The sequence below is a fragment of the Sorghum bicolor genome, chromosome 3, assembly GCF_000003195.3.
Source record: "Sorghum bicolor cultivar BTx623 chromosome 3, Sorghum_bicolor_NCBIv3, whole genome shotgun sequence".
Taxonomy (NCBI): Eukaryota; Viridiplantae; Streptophyta; class Magnoliopsida; order Poales; family Poaceae; genus Sorghum; species Sorghum bicolor.
The window spans coordinates 70,478,498-70,498,299 of NC_012872.2; the positions used below are offsets into that span (position 1 = coordinate 70,478,498).

Genomic DNA, 19,802 nt, shown 5'->3' on the forward strand with positions numbered 1-19,802 from the left:
TTCCACGTCACATAATGGATATCTCTTCCCATGGCCACAATGAATCACAAGGAAAATGATATTGGGTCCCACATAAACCGGCGCCGGGTCCCACAGTGCTGGTAGTGGATAGGGCCAGAGGCAGACAGCCACCTCCCCACCGAGGCCCCTCTTTTCCGTGTGTCATCATCTGAGCCCAGCCGTCCAGCGGCTCGTTATCACCACCGTCCGTCATCAATCTATCCACTCTATTTTTTATTCCCACTTCTCTCTCTTTTTTTTCCACATTTTTTCTCAATCTCCCTGAATTTTTTGTCTACTAATTTTTTCTCTCTTTCTATCTGAAATTTCCGCCAGAACCTTTCTCATCTGTACATTTGGGTTCAAGATTTTAATTGATAATTCAAACTATATAATTAAGCTACTGGATAATTATTCATCTATACTTTTTTTCTTATAAAATATTTTTGGTCAATGATTCTGTCTTAAAATAATTCAAGAATTACTAGGCAAGAGTAGAAATTTGGAGACAGCAGAACAGCACCATAACTGCTCCTAATCTAAGCACCATGAATGCTCTATTTGTGTAGGCTTTTCCTCAGCCTTTGTCTCCTTCCCTCCCCAAACTTTATTCCAAAGCTTTTGCATTTGTTGTCAAGCAAACCAAGGAAAAGAATTTGCTTGCCAAGACATCTCCTGCTCTCTTCGCTTATATAAAACCCATGGGCGGGCGCAAGACGGACAAAAGGCCCCCCTTCACAGCTTCCCTCCCCAAAGCTACTTTCCCACAAACCCAAACCAAAACAGCTTGCGTCTTCCATTTCTTTTCTTGTTGGCGGCCTTCTTCTTGCCTTGCTCGTTGCTTCTTGAGGTCGAACCCCCTCTGCGCCTTGCCCAAGTCTCTGTGTGTTTTATAGGCTTGGGAGCTTGGAATAGGTGGGGTGGAGGAAGCGGAAGAGGAGGTTGGATTGTCTTCGGGAGGAGTCATGTTCCATGGCGGCAGGCCTTTGTCCCTCCGGGGGTCTCTCAAGGCCCTTGAAGCTGATATCCACCATGCCAACGCCCTGTATGTAATCCTCTCCTCCCTTTTAATTTACCCTGTATTTGATACTCTCTTGATTCTTGGCGTTCTCCTCTGCTGCTTGATTTTCCAGGAAAAGATGTAGAGTAGAGAAAAAGTTTGCCCTTTCGTTTTCCCTCTTCTCCTGATTGTATTCGGTTCGTGCTCTATGCGTTTACTGATGAATATAGGTAAAAATCCTTCTCTTTTCTTCAGGGCGCACGCTATACACAGGGCGTATGGGGGTGCCTGCGTGCAGATGAGGCTCTCCTACAGCTCCATGGCTCCAATCATTCTCAACCTTATCCAATGGATGGATTGCAGCTGCTCCTTGTCATACACGCTCCCTAGTTACCTTGGACTGCTTGAGGTTCTTGTCTACAAGGTACTGATGAATTGCACTTGCCTTGAGAGTTGCTGAACTCACGAATTGGTCTCGCTAGAGGCTCTGAATGTTGACACGGTCTTGGTTGAACACACAGGTTTATGTTGATGAAGATGCCTCTATATCCACCATAGAAAGGAGAGCAAGCCTGAAGGAGTTCTATGGTATGCTTATTATCCACCATAGAAAGTAGTAATTAAGAAGCTTTTCAGTTTAAGATTTTTTTGGCTGCAGTTGTTTAATATAATTTTGGGACCCCATGGAATGCAGCTATCATATACCCTTTCTTGCAACAACTTGAGGGCAACTTGATGGATAAGGACTGCAAGGACAAAGGATGGTGTAAGGAGTCTGCAGCCGGCGGCGGTCGGAAGCTTGTTGCCGATGATGACAGGGAGGATGAGTGTGGCATTTGCTTGGAGACCTGCACCAAGATGGTCCTTCCAAATTGCAACCATGCCATGTGCATCAACTGTTACCGAGACTGGTATTGCTCCTTGCTGCTCTTGCTTATCCGTTTGGGGTGTATTATATTAGTACCAACATATCTGAGCCTGGATCATTATCATTTATCAATTAGGGCCCAATATCATACGCTACCATAAAAAAATCGCTAGCGGTTTGAATAGCCTGAATGTGATATCGATTTTAAAGATAAGGTTCGAGGAAACGCGTAAGCATTGACACAGTCTTAACTCTTGATAACGCAAGGGTGGTTCAATAATAATTTTCTTAAACTTGTCCTCTGTGGGCTACTTCTACTTATTCATTGTTGGTGCCTTGGTGGGGAGTGGGGAGGGGGTGGTTCAACAACCCAGCATAGTCCTAATGCACTTTTTCTTTTGCATGTTCAATATTTACAGCCTCCATTTAGTCAAATTCAGATGCTACATTCTCCTGAATGTTTTGGGGAAAAAATTGCATTTCAATTTTCGCTGTGGTTGTGCAGTGCAGCTTATTCTCATCACCCCTCATGTGCTGAGTTGGTTTTTATTTGTTTTGTACCACCATGGTGGCATGGGAATCCACGTGTTTCTTATTCTAAATTTTTCAGCCTTCTGTTTGTCAACTAGGAGGGATTTGATGTGTTCTAATGATCATGTGCCATGTTAGGAGATTCATTCTCTTCATTCCTCCAGTTTAATGCCGCATTGGCCAGAGCTTAGTGGACAAAATTATGGTACTTTGCACCATTGTTAGAAGCCCCCACGTTTCGTCAAAATTAGCAATGGTACATCAATGGAATTGAAAGCAGACAACCAGGAGAATTGTAGCCTTAATAAAGTTGTTAAATCACTATTCATTAGTGCCAACCAACTGCTAAGTTACAAACAAAAAAAATAAAGGGAAAAAAGGGGCAGCGCACATTGACGTGGCATTCTAAATCCTAAATGATATTCTCTTAGCTGGCAGATCATGCTTGTGTACCAAGCATCTGCAAGTCATTGTGTTTGAGTATATGTCAGGTTGTTGCTTTTAATGATACTCATTAATCGGCTTCATCACTACAAATTTTTGGCAAAGTCAATGGCTTCCCCAATTTTCATAAAAAAAATAGCTTCCCCAATGACGTTGCTTCAGTATTCCACACCGGTAAAACCGAATTTCATTACAGCCGCAGTGAAATTACAAAGAGGTTTCAGTTCATATATCCAGCATAACATCACAAACCACAGTACTGAAAATCCTAGCAATCAGAGGGACCAGGGAGGATTAAGGAAACCATCATCTCAGTAGATTTTTTTAAAATTTATTTGTCTCACCATCCCAGTAGACTTTAGTCCTGAGCTCCATCTCAGTTCTCTTCCTCTGCGCTTAACCCTATTCTGTTTCAAGCAACATAATGCTGAACTCTGAATGTATCGTGACTGCAGGTATACAAGATCCCAGTCCTGTCCGTTCTGCCGCGGGAGCCTGAAAAGGGTCCGATCCAGAGACCTCTGGGTGCTTACCGGCGACGACGATGTGATCGACACGGTGACCCTGGAGAAGGAAAACGTGAAGCACTTCCTCAGCTTCATCGACAGCCTGCCTCTGATCGTCCCTGACAACATGTTGCTGGTCTACTACGACTACCTAGTCTAGCAAAGCTCCCCCCTCCCATCTGAAGCTCAGGCAGAGGAGAAGGGATCTGGGAAGAAGATGAAGCGGTGTACTACAAGCGATGAAGCAAGCAAAGGGTTCCGGCAGCCGACCATCCTCTATGGATCGAGTTGGCAAAGCGAAGCCGTTGCTGACAAACAAAACTCTTGTGGTCTGCCATGCCATTGCACGGGCGCCTTTGCATGATGACGTTGCTCGCTGTAATAAGTGTAAAGAAGAAAAATGTCTCGGGTTTTACTAGCTTGACATTTCTTGTCTGGCAAATTGCCGGATTATTCAGAAAAAAAATGAAGGAAACAGGGGCCTTGGCGCTTTCCATTTCCTGAGCCAGTACTTTTTTTTAACGCAGGCTGAGCCAATGCCTTTTCCGCTACAAATACTGCAAAAGTACAAATGTTGTGGTGGACAACGCTAGATAGCTCTAGGTTGGAAATGGAATCGACCAAAGAACTGTAATGCTCGATCTGAACAAACGGGAGGAGGAATGGGCATTTTCCATCGCTGTTGGATGCTGATGAGAGAGCAAACGGAAGGAAGATAGAAGGCGTTTCAACTATCAACTACCAAACCGGTGCTGGAGTTCGGTCCGAATCGATATGGCCATCGGTTTATTTCTGATTGGACACTGAAACTGAAACTCTGGTCGGTTGAAATGTACCTGACAGCGACCACTCATTCTGTAATGTACACTAGTAGCAGCCAGGGCGTGGTACCTGACAGTGACTTTTGCAAGCCTCCCATTCAGTTGCTGAAATGAAATGGAATCCCTCCAGCCACACGCTCCCAAATACTAATTCCAGGACGAAAATTACCTGCACAGTGTGGGACAAACAGCTCGGGACCGTTCCTTGACGCTGCCTCTGGTGAAAATGAAACGTACGCAGGGACGTTGATGCACAAACCATGAGCCCCTCCCGTCCGAAATTGATTTCACTGCAGCCTGGAAAGCTGGCACCTTGCACCGGGTGATGCTGTCTGTGAGGCCACGATCAATTGAAGTCTCTGCCTCCACCACTCCACCGAATTTGAGAAGGACCAGAGCCCTAACTGCAGGAGAAGAACGGGCCGGAGAACGACGCTGGAGCATTTAGGGTTTTGTTTTCTGTCAGCTTGACTCAAATCTAAGAGCAACTCCAAGTTGATAAAAATAAATAGCTAAATTCATGATTTAGCTAACCTCTAAAATAGAAACTCCAGCAAAGAAACAGAAAACTCCAATAGTCTTTCTAGTAGCGTGAGACGGATGGCTAGCGAGTAGTGATACATATAACCTATATCTGGTATGCGAGAACTCGATTTACTATTTTAGAAAGCCAGATAAAATAGTTGTTGGACTCTTTTTTTTTCCCAAAATACTTAAATGCAGATTACGCGACATGGATAACTCTTCTGTTGGAGTTGCTCTAAGGTTAGGTTTGATCATATTATTTATATATTATCCAAAAGAGAATCCAAGGCTGAGACCTTTCTTTTTTTAGAAGGCTGAGACCCAAATGTAGGACCTGATCAGAAGACTTCACAGTAACGGCCCATAATGTTACTTGTGGCCCAGCCCACACCGGCCCATCTTAGATGTGCGCTGTGGCTCCCGCTGCGAGCCCTTTTATCCCTTATCCAACCTGATCCCTCCCATTCCGAGCACACGAGTCTTCCTGCGCTTGCTCCTTCTTGCCCCATGGCGCTGCTCGCCATCCAGGGCATGGCTATGTCCACCGCCGCCGCGGCCCTCCCATCCCACAACCACGGCGCCGTATCCTCCTGTGTATCCACGTCCTCCTACGCGCTCACAGCCTCTGCCGCCTTCCCCCGGGTCCGAGCTGCGTTCGCCGTCGGCGCAGTCACGTCGGCCGCCGTCACTCCAGTTCTTGACGGTAAATTAAGCAGCTACCTCTTTGCTTCCTTTTTTTTTGTTTGAGGTTGTTTCTTTCTGGCACATGTCAAGAGCAATGGCTATTGTTTTCCGCGCAATAAGGGAGAAAAGGCAGTGGCGACTAGTATTACAACGGCACTTGGGAAATTCGTTCGAGTTCAATTGGGGATGTTGTATAAAATGGTCAAGTAAGGAATTTGTCGCTGAAATGGACAGCATTGATCTTTTTTCAGACCAAAAAAATGTCAAATTATCCTTTGTCAACATCAGAACAAGATTAAAGTATTAAAGAACCATCCTACTGAGTAACATCACACAGTATCAAAAGTTCAAAATTGTAATAAGGAAGATGGCTCATCACACAGAATAAGAAGATGCAGAAAGGGAACTAAAAGGTTCTACCCAAAATGGTTCAAAATTCGTGCTCTAATCTGAATTTTCTCTCTAGGCAAAGGTTTTTCTCTGAAACTTATCTCGAAACAAAGGTCTGAAGATCCATTTTTTTGCCCCAGAAACTGAATAGTGTCCATTCACTTCCTTCCATAACTATGTCAGGATGCTGTTTTATCTGATGAAACTGAAAATTCTGAACATTGTCCATTTCAGTACCTGCTGTTTATCCTGCTCTTAGTCGATCTGGGTCAATTGCTGATTAAGTTGTTCCACATGAAAAATTAAGGTATTGAGGAGCAGGGGCACATATATGAACTGAAAACTGCTAGTAGATCATTAAACATTTACCTATTACCTGGTTCACTCGACATGGTGCCAGGAATGAATGACAAACAAGCCAGTTATCTTAATCTCTTGTTTATCGCTGCTACCTAAAGTTTTGGTCGCCTCTGATGCCACTGGCCTCAGAGCTGTTGTAAGCACTTGTTGCTGCTTTATTATTATCAACACAAAGAGTCAAAGATTTGTCACACGTGTTCTTCAAAGAAGAAACTTGTAATTAATCATACGCCCAATTCAAATTCTGAAGTTCTATTATCCAAAGCCTGCTTCAGAATTTTATCCTCTCTGATGATTGCAAGAACCCAACTGGGGTGCAATCCATTTTGGCAACTGTTTATATCAATACTAATGACCATATGAACTGAGAGTTTTAAACTTTATTTGTTTTTGCTCAGTCTACTGTGGGAGAGGGGACAAGAAGACGAAAAGGGGCAAAAGGTTCAACCATTCATATGGCAATGTGAGTGCTCCAGCACAATTTTCAGCGCATTTTTTTTTTCTTATTCTGTCTTATTTAGCTGTCTGATCATGTTAGGCGAGGCCGCGCAACAAGAAGAAGGGAACTGGGCCTCCGCGGCTCTTTGCTCCTCCAGCTCCTCCAAGGAAGGACCAGTTCGATGATGGGGAGATCATTTCAATCGAGATTGATGAGGACATCCTGGAATAGGTTGTCCTGAGTTTTGCTTTGCTTTATATTTGCCCTGAGCTTAACTGGCCTAGCTTGTACCAAATCGAATACTACATATTTCAAAGTAATTATTATTTCCTCGCCTATAAATGTCAATGTGCAGGATATCACACTTTCCTTTGGCTAGTATTAGTAATGTTCTTTACTCCAACTGCTGGGTTATTCCCGGTAATGTTGCAACTGCTGAGTTATTTGTTTACTCTAATCTTTACTCCAACCTAAAAAGAATGTCATCTGTGTTTGGACTATGTAGAACTCTAAGTTTGACTAGGTTTATAAAAATATTATCAATATTTATGTCACTAAATATATTCTTAAAATATATTCTATGATTATCTAATGATAAAGTATTATGATTCGAAAAGAGATGACATTATTTTTTGGACAAAGAGAACACACGCTAACAGTAAAACAAAATCCTACCACTCATTTGTTCATACGCGCATGCTAAAATATAATTACGGTTGTGAATCAGGATCGTTTGGTGTTTTTAGTTTGTGTCGTAAGTTTTGTTTCAAACTTCAGCTAACCAGTGGAAATAACTTCCAATACTCTATTATTATGTCTAAAATCTCTCATGAGTTCGTCTCAACAAAATATGATCCACATAGGTTGCTGTCTCCAACTCAGCATATAGAATGGTTTTTGCCGATACATAACCAGCATTACAGCATTAGTAGATAGAACAAAAAAAAGAGGCTGCTCGATGCTCCATCGGCAGGACCATATTACACGAAATTTAACACCAAAGAGACTAGTTAATATACGAATATAAAGATAACCATCATCCACATAGGAAGCATGTTTTTTTTTGTTGTCCGAATATAAGCTCAAACGAGCAAACCACACTCAGCAACCTACTCGTAGGCAGGAGTTCCAAAACGGGCACGCAAAGAGAAGCAACTCAGTACTTGTAGTCCTTGACGTGGAGGCTCTCGGTGTCAGCAGCAGCATCACCCTTGTAGGTGCCGAGGGTAGCCTCAGAGTTGGCCTTGCACCTGGCGAGGAAGGCCGCCCTAGCCTTCTCGATGTTCTCCACCTTGCCAGCCCAGGCCTTGAGTGTGCTCGCCTGGAGGGCACGGCCGAAGGAGAAGGACAGGGACCACGGTTTCTTGGTGTTGAGCTTGTTCATGGCATTGAGGTTGAGGGTGGCCTCCTCCTCGCTCTGTCCACCGGAGAGGAAGACAACAGCAGGCACAGCAGCAGGGACGGTCCTCTGGAGGGTGCGGACGGTGTACTCAGCAATCAACTCAGGGGTCACCTTCTTAGAGTCAGAGCCTGGGGTCACCATGTTGGGCTTCAGGAGGGTACCCTCCAGGAGGACATGGTGCTCGTTGAGAGCCTTGTAGCAGGCAGCAAGGACGACCTCAGTGACATAAGCGCAGCGATCAATGTCATGAGGGCCATCAACAAGGATCTCAGGCTCAACAATCGGCACCAGACCGTTCTCCTGGCAGATGATGGCATAGCGAGCCAGGCCCTGAGCATTCAGGTCAATGGCAAGCTGTGATGGCTCATTGGGGCCGATCTTGAGAACAGCACGCCACTTAGCAAAGCGGGCACCGGCCTCGTAGTACTTGGCGCAGCGCTTGCCAAGGTCATCATGGCCCTGGGTGGTGGTCTCCTTGTCCGTGCCAGCAACCTCAATGGTGCCCTTGTCGACCTTGATGCCAGGGAGGACGCCTCCCTCCTTGAGGACATCGACAAAAGGCTTGCCATCCTTGGTCTTCTGGTAGAGGGTCTCCTCGAAGAGGATCACACCGCTGATGTACTGGAGGGCACCAGGGCAGCAGAAAAGGAGCTCACGGAGGGCACGGCGGTTCTCCTCCACGTTCTCGACATTGATGCTGGAAAGACGCTTGCCAATGGTGCCAGTGGACTCATCAGCAGCAAGGATACCCTTGCCAGGGGTGCCAATGTAGGCAGCATTCTTGATGAGCTCATCTGCAAAATAGCAGACACAAAAATTTAGCGCAAGAATAGTGGGACTTGACAATCAATAAGCATAAGCATGGTTATCTAACAAGTACAAAGGCCGTCCTGAATAATACAAAATCACTTTAATTATTAATTCAGGAAGTTACTACTGGTTAACCAAAAACTGCTTTATTATACAAAAATATATTACCGTAATCATGCTTTACATATAACTGTATTACCAAAAACATAATCATGACTAAAAGGAAGCACAGATCAAGATTAGACTAGCACAGTAAGCTTAAAACCATTTATAGATCTGATTAGCCTATATACATGCATATAGCATCGACTATCCTAGACACATGCATATAACATCTATTTTAGCAGCCATGGCATGACAGGAAAATATTTAGATTGAACAAGCAGGTTATTTGAAACAAGCACACAAAAACTACAACATGAGCCACCAGTGCATGTGCATACCAGCAGGAGAATTTATCTTTCTATCATGAACCGACATACCAAACCGACATAAGCTAAAGAATAATCTGACCCACAGTGTGCCTCAATCGGAAACAGCACAAACAGATGTAACCACTATATGTATAAATAAAATCAAGACAAAATAAGCGAATCCCATATCAAATTAACCGATCATACAGGTATCACCTGCTCTATCACCTAAACCCTTTTGGCAACCACCAAACCCCTAAAAAGCCAAACACAAGTAGTAGGCACTAAAAGCCAAACGACCGCACAAGCCTGTACGGATCTACAAAATTTCCACAAATCCTACACCCAAACGGGTCTCCCAGAGCTATACGGATCGTTAGCATACTCGTCAACACAGCTAGATCTGAGGGCACAAACAACGAACAACTAACAGATCTACAAGACCGAACGACATCACGAGCAGATCAGCAACGAGCGAGGATACCAACATGACCGGGGAAGGAGGGGAGAAGAGGATGGAACGTACCCTTGTACTTTCCGCAGTAGGCCGACATGATCGATGCTCGACGGAGGCTACGAGGATTGCAGGAGGCGGCGGGTGTTGTTGGGAGGAATGGTTTGGCAGACGGAGACGGGGGATGCGGAGGATGGGCCGAGGGCGTATTTAAAGACGAGGGTTCCGGGTTCGGGCTTGGCGAAGGGGAAAGAAACCAGGAAAAAAAAAAGGGGGGGGCATCTGATCTGGGTGCGCCAGCAGACCTTGCGGATCGGAACCTTGTGCGGCGCGCGCGGTTCGGTGCTGCCCCCGGTTTTCATCTGTATTTTCGTCCACGCCCCTTGGGTTTTCTTGTTGGGCCGGTTCTCTTTCTCGACGAGGCAAAAAAAAAAAAAAACTATTTTACCATAATTTGACTGTTGTACATAGTGTAGGGTCTTGTTTAGTTCTAAAAACTTTTGCAAAGTTTTCATATTTTCCATCATATTGAATCTTACGGCACATACATGGAGCATTAAATATAGATAAAAAAATAACTAATTACATATTTTACTTATAATTTGTGAGACAAATCTTTTGAGCCTAATTAATTCAGGATTGGATAATATATGTCATATACAAACGAAAATATTATAGTATCTATTTTGCCAAATTTTTTGAAACTAAACAAGACCTAAATTGCATCGGTGCCATCGAGTCTTTTTGTTGTCACAAAAACTCTTTATTCTAGCTTATAATTAATTAAAATAAATAAGAGATGACGATATGAATATGACGCCTATCTTATTGGTACCAGATGTAAATACTCCACAGACATATTTTTCTGGTGGTTTTCATACGTCCGCATATTTCGGGGTGCAGTTGAATATGTGGTAATCTCTGCCTAAGTATAATTATCTTTGTTAAATATTTGTTTTAGTAGTTGTTTATTATATATGTAGATTCGATTATCATAGGTCTGTCATGCCACGGACGCTCAACAAAAGGGCATGGGAACCACGAAGCACGAGCGCAAACCCGACCGCTCCAACGGTCCGGTCCGGGCGCGCTTCTTGCAACTGTGCTACCAACCCCCCGGTCCACGAGTGGTCCGTAGGCCGTAGCCCAAGCCGCCCCAGGCGTGACGCAGCGTCGCAATCCACACCAAACGCCGCCTCCTGATGCGGGTCCCTCCCCGCGCGTGACACCTGACGCGCCGTAGACCCCGCCGGTCCACCCGTGTACGGCGTACCGCACCGCCTCCGGATGGAGCGGTTTTCTCGCCGGCCGCACGGAGCGAGCGGAGGGGAGGGAGAGGGCGGCGCGCGTCGTCGCGCCTTCGGGCGTCCGCAGGCAGCGGCGCACCGAAAACCGTCGGTCGCAAGCGGTTTCCGGCCCACCACCACCTAAACCTGGCGCGGCCTCCCCCCCTCCCGTTTTCGGCCTGCGGGCTGCGGCTGCGCCCCGGTTTTGCACGTCGGCTCCCGTGATCCGCACCGCACACATGGACGCGCGCCCACGGTTCCCTCCGCTCCACCAAAAAAACTCTTTTGCCTTCCGTGCCCCGTCCCGTCCGTCTGCTCCCTCCCGTGCTCACAACAGCCTCGAGTCGAGCTTTTCCTCTCCCATCCCACCGCGCTCACGTGCTCATTCCCTCGCGAGCCCGGCTCGTCGTCGTCCTTGTCGGGCGACGGCTACGCGGGCGGCACGGCGCCCTTCCTCCCGTGCAGCATGACGTCGGCTCGCCCAAACCTTCCTGTTGAGGGCGGCCGAGGGAGACCGCAGCAGGCTGCAGGCAGGTCTCTGGCGGCGTGCAGTGCGTCCAAGTGGTGGCGTGGCGGCATCGCTGTGCCTGTGCCGGACGGGACCGGACCGCTGGACCATGACCGTCGTCGTCTCGCAAGTGCGACCCGGCATCCGGTGCTCCGTCCATGGCCTTTTCACGTGGCGTGACAGATACAGGAAATGCGGTTCACCGGTCGCCGTCGCGGCTTTTTCCCTTTTTCAACGGAGACGAAAGCCATGCATGGCAGCTTCCACTTCCAGAGCCGTGGTTCGTATTCAAATGCAAGTGTGCGATGCGTGCGCCGGAAAGGCGAGGAAGCAGCGGCGTTTTACGTGGCAGCCGCCGTAGGGGACTGGCTCTGGCTGGCTTGGCTATTGTGGAATATACTTTTTGGTCTTCCATCCACGGGGTCACCATCGGTGCGCACCTGCACGCAGCCTTGAAAAAACGGATGCCCGGCAACTGGTCTGTGGTCGGTCTCACCAGAGACGGCTTTGACAGGTCAGTTTGACAGAGACTTCTTCGAGTTGAGAAATGCCTCGCTGATGGGGCAACAGTTGTTTCTAATGAGGAGCGACCTGGACACCATGATACAATCGTTCCTTGGCGTTTCTCGCTCATCATTTTTTTTTAATATACAAGCAGCAAAAGTAGAATCTTGCTACATCAAGGCATGCAATTATATGGTACAAAAATAGTGAGTAGATGTTAACTCAAACAGTTGTTCAGTGACTAGTATCAGATTAAATACTCCTAGGCGTCGAAGAGAGGAATCGAATTATATGTGCTGGGCTACAAGAAGAGTTTGAAGCTCTCGATGTCATAAGAAGTCCGATCAAATTGAGTATTGAACAGTAATGCTTGTAAGGGGATGTCAGGCTTCACGCGTTTGACCTTGCAAAAGAAATGTCAAGGTGCAATGATACGCATTGTAATAATGAGTTAATGATAGAACCACGTCTACCCAGACTACCTCTGTCCGCTTACCAAGGGCATCCCCAGCGGGGTTTCTAAATCGCTAGGCGAGCTGAAGATCTGAAACAATGCAATGGAGATGGCAGATATGCAAACAATAGAGCATGTGATGAAGGAGACTAGCGAGGATGGAAGCACTAGCTCGTTTCTCTGTCCTCTACAACCAATAGAATTCGACAGGAGCCGGTGATTTCGCCACCGTTGGGGATGCCCAGTAAGGCAGAACAAGGAATCAAGTCCATGAATGAATCAGCAAATGAACCGAAGAGACCATCTCACCAATATGGAACATTTCACTTCTTCAGCGAGACCATTACATATCTATACTGTTACAAGAACTATGAGGTGCAACCCTTTGCAGTGGCGCCGATTGGACACCACAAAATTTAATATGAATGAACCTAATAACCAATAAACAATCAGAGAAGGGGGGAGGCAGGCAGGCAAGATAAAAACAAAAGAGGGTGTACAACAAGAAGCCCCGCCAAATCGAGGGCTGAATCCCTGGTTGGCCTTCCTATACGTCATATTTCTTTGGCTGATGCCATTGCACTAGAGTTCTTGACAGGTAACCAAGCAATGATTTATTAGAAGGGTATGTCCTCTTGCCATATAGATGCTTCCCTCCAAGATCAGTGTACTTTGAACTGTTCTCTCTTTCGATCTGCAAAACCATTAAAAATGAGATGTTTAGGGAAACATAAACATTAAGAGGATTTTGTATGGTGAATTTTCTTTTAATATTTTGAAGCAAAATGACTTATTCTCGAAGAGGAAAAATGCCCAAGAACATGTTGCATGTACCTTGCTTATTTTCCCATCTCTCAAGTAGTATCGGATACCAGACCAATTGATTGATTGGGAGAAATGTGATCTGAATGCAGATACTGGATAGAGGAAATTGTCTACCAACACAGCAATGAACACCTGAAATAGAAGCCCATCCATAATAAGGTTACTAAATATAGGTTATCAAAGGGGAGAAAATCTCAGGGTCCTCAAATTATTTGGTGTGGTGAAAAGGGACACTCACAAGCCCCCAATTGTATGAATCAAGAGATACTTTCGGTCCTTCAGGAGACAGCATATTGCACAGTTGAATTTCCACCTTGGTCAAATTCCACATTGAAACAAGCTCGGTGAGAGTGCATATGAACAAGAGGCTCACTAGGAACAATCCTGAAATAGCATGTCACAAGATAAAAAAAAAAGTATGGTGAGACATTTTGACAACAAAAAGGTTTGGGATTGGAAGGCAAGAAACTGACCCCAAGATGAATCGGACGCTTCCTTTACAACTTCGCTGTACGGTGCTCGAAGAGCAGCTAAAACATGGACCAAAGCCATAATATATGGCCAGACAAACCCCCATGACAGATAACAATGACTTGTAAATAATGCACGGTTCATCATCCAGTTGACATTCGATACATATGACTCAAGAACAAAAGTTTGTTTCCTGAGGTAATTCCAGTATCTGCATGAAAAATAAACATGCATATGAAGAAAACAATATTAGTTAAGATGCATACATTAGCATAAGCATGTGCACAGAAAAGAAACCCAAAGTATTGTGGCACTAGTAGAAATCCATAGTATATTAGTTTTTTTTCTCTCAAATAGTATATTAGTGTGTGAAAACATATAACTCCCAGTAGGGTAATTTGGCCAAGCACCCTAGACACTGTACCAAACCAGAGTAAATCAAGGGCCCCCTTTGCAACTATCTCCAGCAATTGCAATCATTGTTGCACACAAGAAACCAGAATTGTGCCACCACTGTATACCAGGTATTATGTACCACTCACCACTACACGTCTACACGTATGGTGAACGAAGATCTTAAGCCATGTATTTTTCAATGGACAGAGCATCTTGTATCGCTTATTTTCATTGACCCACGTACATATCCATCATGTTTTTTCACAGAAAATATGTTGAGCGGGACATCCCAACAGTTTAGCATAAAAAAAGATATATTGGGTGCTCTTTTCGGCCCCCACCTTGACCAAACTTGTTTCACAAATAGAAACTTCGTCATTGTGACAGAATGAATGGGACTTATGTGATTTATTCTTTCTTTTACTGCCCGCAAATAAGCTGCATAGATTTCCAATGCAAATTTTTCTGTACCTGGAGAAGCTAAGATCACTGGCAAGAGGGTGTGGAAACACAGCAACAGGAGGTGAAGATATGAGCCTTTTGTGCTGTCCTGTGAAAGATACAGTTTAATTATCATAAGTAAATGCTGTGTGGTAAAAAGGCATGGACCAAGAACACAAAAGATTGATATGAACAAAGTTAGAAGTCCCACATAGAAAATCATAGCAGCCCTTGGCCTTTAAGCATATAGAAGTAATTATCAGATTGTATTTCATTCCTAATACTAAATTTTGGCCTTTTGTAACAAAGGAGGCATAACTCCTGGCAAAGAAGAACTACCTGCTATTGCAGCGAGTGTCATATCATCTGAGTAACCACCATCTCTTAATCCACTGACAACACCATATCGGTCTTGCCTAAAATCATCAGCATGCATCTAAAGTGAAGGCTTGTTAGAAACACTATGGATGATTAAAGTTTATAAAGAGCAAATATAGAGAAAATGTTCCCATCAAGAAATAGACTATATATACCATCATACAGCCACCCCACAAGAAGAAAGTCTTCCCACCAGTTGCAAATCCCATCGAGCAAGGCTGCAGCATGGTTATTGTCACTGAATTGCAAGGATGATCAATAGTAAAAATGAACAATGGATATACACACAAAGAACTACATTACTAACTAGCAAAAACTCAAAGATGGAATGATACGGTAAGATATGCTAATGAGGAAACATTATGCAGCTAAAAGAAATAGCCCATTGGACGTTAGCCAAAGAGATGCCAACACTATGGAAGGGACAGATACAATTACATTGCAGAACAATGATGAAATTTCTCAGTGATTGACATTTTCCCAACATTAATGTTGCTTAGAGTTCTGTTTTGGTGGAATAATAGGTACTGCGCTTAACAGATAACAGGCGTGTTTGGATGCTGCTCCTGCCTGGGAGCGTCCGCCAGGCAGCCGCATCCGACCCCAAATCGAACGCTTGGCGTTGATGCCTGGCCTGGGTGCGTTTCCCAGGGTGGGAACCAAACACGCCCAACATGACTAGATCAGTAACATGAGGGAACTTTTTAATGGTGTAGATGAAAAGAGGAAAGAGGAAAAGATCAAGAATGCGTAGAAGCAATAAAAAATATTTATGTGTGAGGCAGTGTTTTAGCATATCGGAATAAACAAGTTAATCCATGGAATAACTGCACACAATGTAGATTCTAGATTAACTTTCTTGTATTTAATGAAAGGACAGGTACACACCCATAATGTATGGTCCTAATTAAATAACTTCATACCATGTGGTATTCATATATGCAATAGCTGCCCAAACTGCCAGAAGGTAAGTCAAGGGGATATCCAGTTTGTATAAATATCTGCCAGACACAAAAACATACAATGTTAATGCAGCAAGGGCAATAGAAGAAGGGAGGCGGGGTTCACGAGAAAGCAGACCTCAGGATTCTTCTCCATTTCTTTTGTGAGAGCTCTGATAGTCCCAGGATGCAGCCTCACATCATCGTCAAGAAACAAGACATACTTGGTATCCTTGTGCATCTTTTTAACACCAATCTGTTTCAGTTTGATAAACATGAGTAACAAGTCAACTTATTGGGCTTTTTTGGTAAAAAGAATAAGGCAAAGAAATGACCATATAGTAACTGCAGTAACAGTCGAAATTTGTGGCATTTGTTCATATTCAGTATTTCAGTGTGACTATACTCATGCTTGCAAGGTATACAAATGTAGCACTTACAGCTTACCACCTTTCAAGATGCTTTAGTTACTATAAAAGGTGAAGACGAATGACATGTAAAAGGCAAAAAAGCATATTAGAAACAAGGAGGAACACAATAGAATGGAATGTTCGAATGCATGCACATTCAACAGCTCCATTCCACGCACTAGGAACATCTAGAAGCATAAGCTAAAATGAGCATTCAGTGTCATGAACAGACCATGAAATAGACATCGAGGATGAGAACAAAGTCATTTACGTACCAATTGATTGTGAATTTTCTGGCTACAGGTTGTTGACAACCCAGCCACAACCACCTTCGCCTCTAGATGGTCCTGAAAATTATATCTAATAAGGTTACAATGGATGAAGAGTTTGAGAATATCATGAATGTAAACCTCACGAGGCAATCCACTTACCTTGTACTCTGCGATCAAACGGGAAACAGCATGATAAGCTGGATCGTCTTTGCTCTCTACGATAAACAGGAATTCTAGTGGCCCCCCATAAAGTGATGTAATCTGTACTTTTATGGATTATAAGGGCACATAACAATCTAAGACATAAACATCAATCATTATATATGTATAGTGCAATTTGATCATACCTGAGTTCGCCAATTTTGCAAATTATGTTCGCCAAAGCCCTTCAAAGGCATAATTACAGAGACTCTAGGTAAATTCTCCTGAACAGAGTGCTCAAGCTCATCTATGTTGTCACAAAGAAAAGCAAAACTATTTCCATCTACAATGTTCCGCCTCATGTTCTTTATAACCCTTTTTCTGGTAAGAGAGCATGATTGCATAAGAATCAGCTGATATGTTGTTTCCATCCTTGTCAAGTAAAACCTAAAATCACAAAATTCTTTTCTTTACCTGACGATTGAAGCAGCCGCCCACCCAAGAGCAAGAACTAAACAGATACAGCACCCCTACATAAATGGGATAACCAGCATAAAAACAAGAAGATATAGTAAGAAAAAATGCCAGTAAACTGAAAGCACCAAAAAGATATATGAGGCCAAGCATTCTAGAGGATTTTTTTTAAAGAAAAAAAGAAGTTCAAACTTTAAAGTGAACTAAAAAAATGAACACATGCCATATTCCCGTGGATATTCAAAATGTATACCAGAAAGGTCAGTACAATTGAAGCACCTAGCAGTAACAGGTAACTAATGGAGTGAGACAAGCTGAGATCGACAACGCTTATCCGAACGAAACCGACAACTCTTCAAAAGCATATGCACCAATAGCTGATACGGGTCTTGTGTGTACTCGCTTTTCAAACGTAGTAATCAAACTTATGCATCATCCCATCTCATTCAAAAAGCACAGTTAACTGGTTTATCCACTGTAAAACTTTCCAACATGCATAAAACAGTTGCGCCGTCACAAAACTCTCTGTAACTTCCTACTTGTGGGAGAACTCAGAACAGAATCGTACCCAAAAAAAAAAAAACCCTGACGGCCAAAACTATTCCTCAAAAACATCGCGCTTCCCGCAGCTCCCAGACAATTCCGCCACGGCGTCCACAATGCGAAGGGCAGGGGACGGGGTCTCACCTGGATCTGAATGGCGATGGCGAAGGTGCTCGTGAAGGCGCGGCTTGCGGCGGCGAGCATAGCGTCGGCGGCGGCTTCCATCGCCGCCATTGCCCGCGGCGTCCCCTCCCCTCCTTCGAGCCGCGGCGAGGCACCTTCCGAAGCTTCTAGGCGCTTCTGGAGAGGGGTGGGGGAGCAAGAGGCCGCGTCTCTCGCCGGATCTCTCTACCGCCGGGCCTGGCCTGACCTGACCTGGGCGGTGAGTAGAGTCTGGCCGATGTGGGGGAGGAGGGAGGAGGGAGAAGGGAGTGGGGGAGGAAGGGGGTTGATTTGGGCTGGCTGGGTGGCCTTTGTGATTAGGGCCACGGCCCTGATTCCCAAAATGCTTCTGGCCACCCTGCTCCACAATTTTTTGAATTGGGGTTGCTACGCGTACCAACTGTAAACATTTATAACGAACTGATATGTAGTCAATATGTAATCGACAAATACTCTGTTTGCTCTAATTATATGTTATTTTACTTTTATCATAAGGTACATCTTTTAAAATTTTAAAATCTTTTTTAAAAAAGTACACTAACATCGATGATATCAAATTTCCATTTGAACGTTTTGGATTATTTTTTTTTATAAATACACTAGCATCAGTGATATCAAATTTCCATTGAATTTCCCATGGCATATGTGTCGATAGGTGCATTAATTTAATTTTATGAAAAGATAGTATTTTTTTTTAAAAAAAACTTTACTTAGGATAAAACTAAGTGACCTAAAACGAGTGAGTAGCCCATTGTAATATTTTTCGCAAGATCATTTTTTTTATGTTTTACTAGTTCAAGAATTATCAATAGTTCATGGGAATTTTTATGTCTAGTTGACATTTAATTTGCAATACTCTCTACGTTCTTTACAATGACATGGACTACTTTAAAGTTCAATATCATGTATAAAAGACGTAGAAAGTTGCCAAGTGGTAATCTAACAAACATCTACAATGTCAAATATACTATCAAAATATATAATATGGTAATCTAACAAAAAAGTTTGATGTTGCAAATAAACTTAGGTCCTGTTTGGATTCATTATCTGCTAATAGTTAGCTGGCTAATAGCTTATATCTAATATTAGCTAGCTAATACTAATAGTAATACTAATAGTTAGCTGGCTAATAGCTTAAATCTATATTAGCTAGCTATTAGCTACCTATTACAAGGCATTAGCTAGAACGTGTTTGAATGCACAACTAATGAAAATGCTACTAATCGCAAAAAAAATCCTACAAAGATAACAATTAGTTGTTATTATCTGATTTGATTCAACTAGTGAGATATCTAGAGGTCTAGCTAATAATTAGTTATTTTATTAATTGTACCTGTTTGATCTTAAATAGATAACTATTTGCATATTAGGAATCAAAATAGACCGAACCATTTATAATGAGCTTCACATGGAGGATGGTGCTAGGTCTTGAGTGCGCGTAGCAGGAGCAGCTGTTTGAGCCAGGCAAACAATCTACTCTGGGCTGGGACAGGGAGATGCCAGTGCAAGGATGCGCATCTGTTCCACATTTCGCGTTGGCCAGCCAATCCCATCCCTTTCCGTTCCTCCCAAAACGGCCAAAACCCGTCGGGAAATTGTTTAAAGCTGGGTTTCATTGTCACTACAGCCTGTTCTGACGCTGCATTTGCCTGTTACTGCTGATCCCTCCCGGCCCCAGCTAAATCCTCCCGGAAAGAAACGCTCGCGAGCTCATCATATCGCTCGCCTGGAATGACAACTAAATAAATCCTAGAAGTGCATATTTTCCTAATACAAAATTACAACGTTCATCCGATAAGATTTTGCATTCAGTGTCTTCCCTATCTATCAACAAATTTAGCATAATCTTGTGACTATTTGGAGGAAATAAAATGACTAGGGTAGGTTTGGAACGTGACAAAATCTTATGTTCCTGTATTTTTTTTAAAAAAGAAAAATTGAACTATAGG

At 43.8% G+C, this 19,802-nt stretch overlaps 4 protein-coding genes across 5 annotated transcripts; 2 read left to right on the top strand and 2 right to left on the bottom strand.

Moving 5' to 3' along the window:
* Positions 594 to 3,869, top strand: LOC110433320 (RING finger protein 141-like). 2 transcript variants are annotated; one of them, XM_021455165.1, is made up of 5 exons: positions 594 to 1,045; positions 1,256 to 1,424; positions 1,522 to 1,588; positions 1,695 to 1,911; positions 3,299 to 3,869. In XM_021455165.1, exons 1-5 carry the CDS (start codon positions 966 to 968, stop codon positions 3,507 to 3,509), a joined length of 744 nt encoding a protein of 247 aa, XP_021310840.1. In that variant the 5' UTR covers positions 594 to 965; the 3' UTR covers positions 3,510 to 3,869. The 2 variants fall into 2 exon arrangements, with proteins under 2 accessions (XP_021310840.1, XP_021310841.1); XM_021455166.1 differs by having other exon boundaries at positions 681 to 1,045; positions 1,134 to 1,424.
* On the top strand, positions 5,143 to 6,965 carry LOC8056134 (30S ribosomal protein S31, chloroplastic). The gene is made up of 3 exons (XM_002456758.2): positions 5,143 to 5,398; positions 6,528 to 6,592; positions 6,668 to 6,965. The coding sequence occupies exons 1-3, from the start codon at positions 5,203 to 5,205 to the stop codon at positions 6,797 to 6,799; spliced, it is 393 nt and encodes a 130-aa protein (XP_002456803.1). The 5' UTR covers positions 5,143 to 5,202; the 3' UTR covers positions 6,800 to 6,965.
* LOC8078696 (fructose-bisphosphate aldolase, cytoplasmic isozyme) lies at positions 7,403 to 9,938 on the bottom strand. The gene is made up of 2 exons (XM_002458899.2): positions 9,720 to 9,938; positions 7,403 to 8,764 (listed from the first exon to the last, which is right to left on the bottom strand). The coding sequence occupies exons 1-2, from the start codon at positions 9,745 to 9,747 to the stop codon at positions 7,725 to 7,727; spliced, it is 1,068 nt and encodes a 355-aa protein (XP_002458944.1). The 5' UTR covers positions 9,748 to 9,938; the 3' UTR covers positions 7,403 to 7,724.
* On the bottom strand, positions 12,675 to 18,171 carry LOC8056135. Its single transcript, XM_002458900.2, has 14 exons — positions 17,836 to 18,171; positions 17,149 to 17,204; positions 16,881 to 17,055; positions 16,693 to 16,794; positions 16,537 to 16,608; positions 15,991 to 16,107; positions 15,834 to 15,911; positions 15,066 to 15,128; positions 14,872 to 14,968; positions 14,563 to 14,641; positions 13,698 to 13,906; positions 13,463 to 13,608; positions 13,234 to 13,356; positions 12,675 to 13,093 (listed from the first exon to the last, which is right to left on the bottom strand). The coding sequence occupies exons 1-14, from the start codon at positions 17,923 to 17,925 to the stop codon at positions 12,947 to 12,949; spliced, it is 1,554 nt and encodes a 517-aa protein (XP_002458945.1). The 5' UTR covers positions 17,926 to 18,171; the 3' UTR covers positions 12,675 to 12,946.

Bases quoted from the DNA above. Each gene is read 5' to 3' on its own strand.
- LOC110433320 (XM_021455165.1), top strand. From the start codon at position 966: ATGTTCCATGGCGGCAGGCCTTTGTCCCTCCGGGGGTCTCTCAAGGCC. The intron at 1,046-1,255 runs GTATGTAATCCT...TCTTTTCTTCAG, and splicing joins ATCCACCATGCCAACGCCCT to GGCGCACGCTATACACAGGG. The intron at 1,425-1,521 runs GTACTGATGAAT...TTGAACACACAG, and splicing joins TTGAGGTTCTTGTCTACAAG to GTTTATGTTGATGAAGATGC.
- LOC8056134 (XM_002456758.2), top strand. From the start codon at position 5,203: ATGGCGCTGCTCGCCATCCAGGGCATGGCTATGTCCACCGCCGCCGCG. The intron at 5,399-6,527 runs GTAAATTAAGCA...GTTTTTGCTCAG, and splicing joins CGTCACTCCAGTTCTTGACG to TCTACTGTGGGAGAGGGGAC. The intron at 6,593-6,667 runs GTGAGTGCTCCA...TGATCATGTTAG, and splicing joins TCAACCATTCATATGGCAAT to GCGAGGCCGCGCAACAAGAA.
- LOC8078696 (XM_002458899.2), bottom strand. From the start codon at position 9,747: ATGTCGGCCTACTGCGGAAAGTACAAGG. The intron at 8,765-9,719 runs GTACGTTCCATC...GCTATTTTGCAG, and splicing joins CTACTGCGGAAAGTACAAGG to ATGAGCTCATCAAGAATGCT.
- LOC8056135 (XM_002458900.2), bottom strand. From the start codon at position 17,925: ATGGCGGCGATGGAAGCCGCCGCCGACGCTATGCTCGCCGCCGCAAGC. The intron at 17,205-17,835 runs GTGAGACCCCGT...CCATTTATGTAG, and splicing joins CCATCGCCATTCAGATCCAG to GGGTGCTGTATCTGTTTAGT. The intron at 16,108-16,536 runs GTACGTAAATGA...AAACTGAAACAG, and splicing joins AGAAAATTCACAATCAATTG to ATTGGTGTTAAAAAGATGCA.